At 34.4% G+C, this 8,846-nt stretch overlaps 1 protein-coding gene across 2 annotated transcripts; it reads right to left on the minus strand.

Moving 5' to 3' along the window:
• Positions 1–796: 796 nt before the first annotated feature.
• Positions 797–6,674, minus strand: LOC107481821 (uncharacterized). Of its 2 annotated transcripts, none has more exons than XM_016102142.3 (13): positions 6,188–6,674; positions 5,949–6,107; positions 5,430–5,643; positions 5,147–5,233; positions 4,898–5,037; positions 4,270–4,350; positions 4,094–4,158; positions 3,719–3,891; positions 3,047–3,177; positions 2,861–2,948; positions 1,961–2,174; positions 1,731–1,831; positions 797–1,570 (listed from the first exon to the last, which is right to left on the minus strand). In XM_016102142.3, the coding sequence occupies exons 1-13, from the start codon at positions 6,433–6,435 to the stop codon at positions 1,097–1,099; spliced, it is 2,175 nt and encodes a 724-aa protein (XP_015957628.1). In that variant the 5' UTR covers positions 6,436–6,674; the 3' UTR covers positions 797–1,096. The 2 variants fall into 2 exon arrangements, with proteins under 2 accessions (XP_015957628.1, XP_015957629.1); XM_016102143.2 differs by having other exon boundaries at positions 5,949–6,085; positions 6,188–6,322.
• Positions 6,675–8,846: the final 2,172 nt, after the last annotated feature.

Below are 8,846 nucleotides of genomic sequence, written 5' to 3' on the forward strand. Positions count from 1 at the left end.
TCTTTCCCACAGTTATTTCCTAACTCCAATTCGTATTTAAGAATTTATTGTTAGATCAACGAGATTATCTTGATTAGGAAACATCCAGAAACTGGATTGGATTGGACGCAGTCATAGAAGTTGAGTCGTGGCGGTCCATTATACTTCAACCATGCATTGCTACAAAACGAACGATGCAAGCAGTAACAAAGTGCATTCAGAGATGAAGTGGTCGGAAATAGAAGCATCAAGATTTGGGTGCAAGGTTCATCCGAATAACAACCAACAACCAGGCGTTTGCGCTTCTTGCTTAAGAGACAAACTATCCAATCTCAACAGACCAACCCATTCTTCTTCCCGTAATTCTCCTCAATCCAATTCTTCTTCTTCTTCTGCGTCCAGTGTGCTGGATTCCGTTTCATCATCAATTAGCTTCGCTGGTGGTTTGAAGAAGAGTAAGTCGGTTGCCTTTCCCTCAAGAGAAAGAGAAGTCAATCGAGATAACAGGCGCAGTAAGAAAAATAACCTTTGGTCCAAACTACTCAAACTCACAAGAAAGTTCCAGATATAGGCCTTTTTGCATTCCAGGACCATCGGGAACCCTAGGGCCTAGAGCTTAAATTTTATTATTCTTGTTAATTTTAAGTTTTTTTCTGTTATTCTTTTTAAAGCAGAACGTAAATCAAAATTGAATTCATCCTGTAAATTTTTTAATGATTCTCATCATCATTTTATTTATGGTTATCATCTTTCATTGATAGCTTGAATTTGACCGTGATAATCAAAATACAAATTATAAAGAATCTTTACAGCGATATGACAAGCGCAGCTGTGTGATTAAAAAATTATGAATACGCAACGGATCAAACATCTGCAAACGCTATACAATTGAACATTTTTCAAGTATGGCTTCTATGGATCATCATGCTCCATTCATATATGATTACTGTTCAAGTTTCTGTATGGCGGACTCTGTTTCCTTCTTTAGGCTACACTAGAGGACTAAGGTTAAACTAAGATTAAAAAGAAAGAATGGTAAGAACATCATGCAGCACTTTCACATTAATATACATGATAATATGGACTTGGGAATCTCAATATTGTATATGGCTTCCAATTAATCCTCCTCGTTATGAATAACTTGCTCTGCTGAAGGCTGTTTCAGTCTTTGGAAGATATCATCAAGGGACTCCGACGAGGAAGCACGGTTGATCTTACCTTCCAGTGGTTGGTGTATGGGTAAAAGCCCCCTGGCTCCCATGTTGGCCTTGAAACTCCGAAAGCCTGTCTTCATTGTTTGCCATGTCGAGGCCAAACCCGCAGATGACACTCCAGCTGTATTGTCTGAATGAGTAGTATCACTGTGATCAAGCAAGGAAACCTTACTGGACTCAATATTTTTCTCTTCCCTCTTGGAGTTATATCTAGATGCCTGTTCGCTCTGCCGCCGGAAAGCAGCATACTTGCTGCTTATGGATTCCCTGCTAGAAGTATATCTCCTAGTCTCTTCCCTTGAAGTTTTAGGAAGACCTCCATCTCTTTCTGTATTTGTCAGACTGGAAGTTCCCCTCATTTCAACACTATTTTTCTCCTGAACAATATAATCTATAACATGAGTAAAATGCATAACCACAACAAAAAAATACTTATAATGTCATATCTTGAAGCTTTTGAAATCATGACAAGATTAAACTACATTCGGTACAAAAGATGAGATTGTTTCTTTCTTTCGAGGTGGCACGTGAACATACCATCAGACTGCTGGTAGATTCAACATCAATACTATTGAAATTCCTTGCTAGTGGAACTACTTGCTCACCAATTTTGCATCCTTGTTCAAGCCAAGACCGTTCTAAAAATTCACACAATTTCACTATCAAGCATGAGTATCACAACATCCCAAATACAAGGTAAGTTTGCTAATTCAGATGCGATTTGTCATTTTTTTTTAACTCTAAGTGGAGGTTTAAAAAGAATATACCTTTCTGTAAGATAATTAATCCCGACGGGTCAAAACCATCCATATCTTCAGCTTCAGTTTTAAAAATATACCTCTTCCAACTTCCCAGAAAATCAAATATTCTGTCAAAGAAGTTGCTTGCAACCAAAAGGGTGTATATAACCATAATGAGTGGAAAGATTCTGTTAAACTTGTCTCCAAAGAAAGGGACAGCCTTATCAATGTTACCCATTCGCTGCAATCAAGCACGATGCTTCAAATCAGATAAATGAATTGATAGGAACCAAAGGAATCAAACATGATCTGATATGTAGCTGCCAATAATTTCAGTCTCTAGCTTATGAGACTAATTAATGACAATTAATATTAAAAGAATAAAATCATATACTGTAAATACACAACAGATGCCACATGACAAATAAAATTCATCTAACTGGGATAATAAAAGAAAGGATTAAATAAAACATACTTTGGTCAATAAACTTAAATGACAAACTAGTTGAATGCAAACGAGGAATATATCATTTTCCACGTAGACCCATCTACATAAAAGTGATAAAACCATTTAGGTATGTTGTTGATGTGAACATTTTGTTCTGTCTGGCTATAGAGCTTATAGCTTCTGAAGAGGTGTCATTTCTAGTGCTTTTTGAGATTTATACCTTCCCAAAATAAGCACTTTTGTTATGATGTATATTTAAATATAATATAACTTATTCATAAGTTACTTTTCAAAAATCCTTTCACATAAGCATTTAAATAAACTATTTAAGCGAACTTACTCTATGTAAAGCACCTAAGAACTACAGCCATGAAAATTGTGATGGGGTTACTGTGAAGTGAAGATATACTATATGTGAAAGATATAGATCAGAGTATCAGAGTATACAGTAATGCATGAAACATTGCTAAAATACTTACCTGTTCAAATACAGTTGTTTTGTCGGAACCAAGGCGAATGAGATTGAGAAAATTGTATGAGATAGGGGGTGCATAACGAGCAACCATGCTGGAACAAGAAAGAATACAAACAGTACTTACAAGATATCACTAGCAATTCAAGGAAAACAATAATATTCAATAATAATAATAATGAAACAAACTTACGAGCATATCATAAGCAAGTTGACTGAACTCGTCTGTCTGGGTGTCAAAGAGTAAACCATCAACATTCCAATTTTGAACAAGGAGTAGTATGTGCAGATGCACATGTACATGAGAGGGACAAAAGCAAACACCTGTACACGATATTTAAGATATGCCATTTCATGCACCCTTTCAGAGAATAAACAAGAAATGTAAAATCTGGCTTTACTGTCTCCTCCCATTTGGTAGTTTTAGTGAAACTAACAAAATCATTCATCCTGTTGAATTTACAGTACTAATAACCTCAAGATTATCTTTATGTCAAATGTTTGACAGCATGAATCACTTGAGTAATGTTTATACAGTTGTGTTTGATGCTAGATGCTAGAGATTAGAACAAATGAATGAACATTGAAGAGTGATTCAAAAAAGCAAATTTCAAATAATAATATAATATGGTAAAATGAAAGTGTTTCATTAAAGCAAAGCCACGATAATATTCAATTAGAAAGAAGTTAATATAAGATATCGTAAGCTAACATTCTTCAGATTGTTACATGATTTTCAATATTTTAAAATATCTTCACCAAAAAGCTTCTTTTGATAAGGTGGAAAAAAGATTTCAAATATATGTGCAGCATCTCAAGGTTCACATTTAGCACAAACAATTAATCTATTTGAGTCATAGTCTACCTGCACAAGCATCTCCTGTGTTCCAACAGATTTGATAAGAATTGAAAAAAGAGATAGATCAACACTAGGTAGAAGAGTTGCCTCTGCTAAAAGAATTGCAACAGACATGATACCAAATACAACAGCCAAGCCCCTCTCTACTTGCTTCCTTAAAATGCATCGCCATAAAAATTCTGCAATAAAACGACCATTTATTCAGAAGGCTGTGCCAAATGACTCTAGTAAAAATATTCCATATTTTTACAAGCCGGGAGAATGTGTAAAATTTTCAAGGTATCTCTTGGGAAACTAATACAATCAACATTACTAGTTAAATTACTAAATAAAATTCCAGTTACAGGAAGAAAATATGTTAACAGTAAATCTCATAATTACCTAAAGTATCAACTAGAGATCCTAACTTGCCAGTCCTAGAAGGTTTAAAGCTTGAAATATATTTCCTGAAATGACAGCAGTAAAATGGCACAAAGTGAGCAGGACTAACCTTTAAAATACTACAGAAGGATAATTAGGTGGAGATAAAAGAAAGAGATAAAATATAATAAAACAACCATCCGGTTGAGTTGCAGCGTTCGTAATTCTTTATCGTATCTTCCAACTCAAGGGCTTCCAGTACATAAGTCATATACTCACTGCAAAAGTAACCATATAAGGAAAATTCCAGGAGAACTAGTTGTAATGAAGTAACTGAAAACAGAGATACAACTTAACAGTCAAGCTGCTAAATAAATTCAGTCAACACTGTGACTTGACTGCCAGAAAAAACAAATAAACAAAACGGATTAATAACCAATTACGGCTTTCAATTGATTATATATACATTGAAATATTTTATACATTGAATAATTTCTAGCTTTCACCGCTTCAACGCAAATGCTAGAAGGTCTTTCGTATTAACACACACAGCTTGGAAGCAAAACTATACACTGTTCATCATCCAAGTAGAACCAATCAACTAGAGCAATAACTGAAAGACTGATTACTCAAATAAGGTTAAAAAGAAAAATAACCTAGTAAAAGTATTTGTAGTGTGTGGTACAATCTAAAGGAGATTATTTTTAAACATACAACTAATGTTCTATTACCAGTTTATCCTCCTTGGAAGAATATATATGTAAAGGATTCAAGAGCAATTTTCCAAATAAAAACACTTAGAATACTAAACTGATAATTGCTTACCTTTTATATCTGTAGTACTCCTCAGTAGCTCCCCGAAGATGACGTCTAAGTGTTGCCATTGACTTCTCATCAGTATCATAGTCCATATCATTTTCCCCTAATTGGCCACCTTGTGGTTTGAAGGATGGGTCTTCCCTAAACTGGAAAATTGAAGGAAACATTCAGAGAAAGAGATCCAGTTACTACAAGCAGAACATATGGGTGAAACAGTAATCAGAATATTTAATCAAGGAATGAAAATCTCAATACCAATTGGGCTAGCATATTATCAATGACATCCATGTAAGGTCTCAATGGATCACGCTTGGATATCTGGTTGGACGTTGCTTGGGCAACCTACAGAAATAACATATCAAGTTTTAAATATAGGTTACGGACCTATAGGTTCAACTAATCAGTACAGAGAGGTTACTATTTTATTTACAGGTAAGAGATTAATAACATTTTCAAGCTTGAATATGTAGACCGGAAAGCAGAAAAGATTTAGAAATAGCAAGAGAAACTTTGCTTACAACACATACAATCTACTTACAACAATAGCATTTGAAAGTTCTTGATGAGCATTATCAAGTTCGACAGCCATTTTGGCAATCTTGTGGGAAAGAACTTTCTGGCGGATTGTCCAGTCAGCATGTCTCCAAACACTTTTGGGAATTTCACTTAGACCAAAGCCAAGAAGAAATGCACCTGTAACTAGTCCAAAGGTATTTGAGCAGGCCATGGCAAATCCCAAAAGACCTCCATGCCTGTTCAATAGAAACCAATCAACAAAAAAAATATTTGAAAAAACAAAATGGAGCTTCTTTTGAAACCTAGAGAATGCTTATCACATGTTAATTGGTCAACCATGATCATCATGTAAAACCATACTAATTGGGCAAAGTACATACATTCATATTTCCATGCCTTAAAGAAACCACACAAGGTGTGACTTATATGTAATCCTGTATTTCCATCTTGGTATAACTTGATATAACAAAAAATCTAGAATGCACTTGATAACATTTCTTGTGGCTCATATAACAAGTTTAAGAGGATAGTAAGAACAAACCATTTCTTGTGCATCATAATGAGAAGAATAAGTCCTACGAGGCCAATGGTTCCAACAATTAGATAGAAGACCAAGTTAACATGGACACTAGTCTTCAATCGCTGAGACACTGTGAAGTCCCCAGCATCTTCAAAACCCTGAATAAGGGGCACGACGGCCCTGCTCAGGACGCAATAATAATAATTGAAATGAGAAGAAGCACAAAGCAAATGATGAAATAAGAAATAGCAATGAATTACCAGGTAAGGAGAAAGGTGCTCCAATAAGACCAGCTCCAGAAGAAGGAAATGGGAGCAATATCATGGCGGGAAGATATGGTGGCCCAGATATCAGCGGGGACGAGGACGATGATGGAGAGGGAAGAGAACCAGGTGTAAGCGACGGTGAAGAGGACGTAGCGAGGGACGTGAGGGGCGGCGAAGTAGTTGAGGGTGAAGAGGACCAAGCCCGTCGTGAGCGGAAGCGATATCAGGTAGAACACCCACATCTCGATCCCAAATCCCGATGCAAAAAGGGAACCCTGTTTCTTTGTGGTAGTAAACAGTGTCTCAATTGAGAGAAACGGACCTGCACCACCATCAAGCTATGCAGGCTACCGTCTTTTGCTTTACTTATTACTTTACAAGGAAGGATTCCTCTTCGGCTGGCACCCACCTTGTAACTAACGCGTCACCACTCTCCAGACATGCCTAACGCCTTCTGCTCCACGGTTCAACCCAAAATTCAACTAGTCCCGCTTTACCCTTTCCTAGTTAAAACAAATGGTTTTCACTTTTCACCATAAAATTAATGTATAATTTATTTTTAATATGTATTTTATATTATATAATTTTTTATTTTGGTATTTTTTTTATATACATCATTTATTGAAAATTTAAAACATGGTTAGGTATTCAATATTGACATTTTTGTTAACTCAAATTTGAACTGTGATGTAATCATATAGCTAGCTGTTAATAAAAAAATATACTTCTAAAGTTCGTTTTTAATTTTATTATGGAGAAGATAATGGTATAAGACAGCAACATAGAGAAGCAGCGTATTTTATAGACGTATGGTGTCAAGGAGTTACAAATTGGACGGTACGAGTGCTTTCAGAAAAATTGAATGGTCTAATTTTTATTTTATTAAAAAAAATATTTTTGTACAAAATGAACAGTTTGATTTGTTTCTTCCAAAATTTAAAATTTTTTTCTTACAAATCGGACCATCCGATTTGACCATAATATTTTCTTTCCAAAACAACTAATATGATCCAAGCACAAGTAAAAAAAAATTGTCCTCACATCTTAGTCTAGCACCACTATATCCCCATAACATAGCACATCACATACATGCCTCTAATAATAAAAAAATGAAACTCTAAAGTTCTCATTTTATTTTTTAAACAAAAATAAAAATAATTTTATATTTAAAATTTTATATAAAAATATTTTTTATCTAATAATTATATTTAAATACGAAAATATAAAAATATTTTTTATTTTTTTATTACGTTTAAAAATATTTTAAAAATATATAAATTATAAGTTTTTAAAAATATTTTTAGTTTTGTTATTAAAATTTTTTTAAATACACTAAAAATAAAAAATATTTAAAAAAAATTTCTAATAACTTAACTACATCCAAATAAACTGTAACTTGTTGCTAGAATTATTTTGAAAGAAAATGAATCAATAAATTAATTCTTCCAAATATAGCAGTGAGTAGGCTAGAGTTTTGTAAGGCTTGTATCATATAACATTTGGTCCTTTGCCATTTCTCCAGAATCTCTCCGCAGTGCCACTTCTTTTTTGCGTTGGGTGGGCTTCAAAGTTCTAGTAGGTTTTCGCGTAAGCATAAACCTTAGCCCATATAATTTTTGGTATTATCTTTTGAGCGAGCTAACTGGGTCAAACAATCAATGTCGATTTTTGGATATACTTTCTTATACACTTTGGGCTAATCGGGCCCACTTGATCTTTTCTTTTTAATCTTTTTCGCTCTTTAATTTAGTTTTTGAAATCATTTCCCCCTTCTTGACGAAAAAATTAAAAATCATTTTCCGCTGCATTAGCTTTGCTCCTAATTCGAAGGGAGTATCTTTTCTTCTTTTTGGGTATAACCATGAATAGTATAGTACTTTAGTGTCAATATAACTAAATCTAAGTTTCAAAGGTACCATGACAAAAAAAAAAGCTTCAAAGGTACGACTGTGTGACAAACTGCGAGGTCAACAATTTGACTTTATAACTTGGAAGAATTTATATGATTAAAGAAAGAAAGAAGAATTAGAATTGTCCACACAAGTCCTAAGGCCCACAGGTGGTGGGCATTGGGCTATATCAAATTTGGAGACACAGCAGCAACACAAGCTGCCGAAATTTGAAACTTCCTTCAGTCTTTTCATCATTACCCCATAAAACTTTTAGGCCTTTTGACTCTTAAGGAAGCCAACTAGGAAGATTCTCTCCTAACCACAATGAATTAGGACTTGTGAAAAGTTTTCCCACTTCTTTTCTCAGCCATTGGATTCTACTTTATTTGCTTTTCTTTTTCATGTGAAAGTTAACCTACACTATAACCTTCCTACGTGACTGTTTTCAGTGATTTTCTCATTTGTGGTTGCCGTGTCACTCACCAAATTTCACTTTCACAACAGAGATTTCGGAAAACAATAAATAAGCTGGTAGTAATGGGCCAATGGCCCCCCCAAGTTAACAATGATAACAAAGACAAGTTTCTCTAACAACCGTCAAATTTCTATGTTAAAAAGATTTTGATACCCTGTATCTAGATTTGAATTTGATTATAACATTCGAATTAAAAAAGGGGCTAACATATCTTCTTTTTTGACTAAACCATTGGGTAAATTAAATTTCAATGCTTCCTTTTTCTTTTTCTTTCTTTTCTCTGTTT

This window comes from Arachis duranensis, chromosome 3 (genome assembly GCF_000817695.3).
Source record: "Arachis duranensis cultivar V14167 chromosome 3, aradu.V14167.gnm2.J7QH, whole genome shotgun sequence".
In the NCBI taxonomy this organism is placed as follows: Eukaryota; Viridiplantae; Streptophyta; class Magnoliopsida; order Fabales; family Fabaceae; genus Arachis; species Arachis duranensis.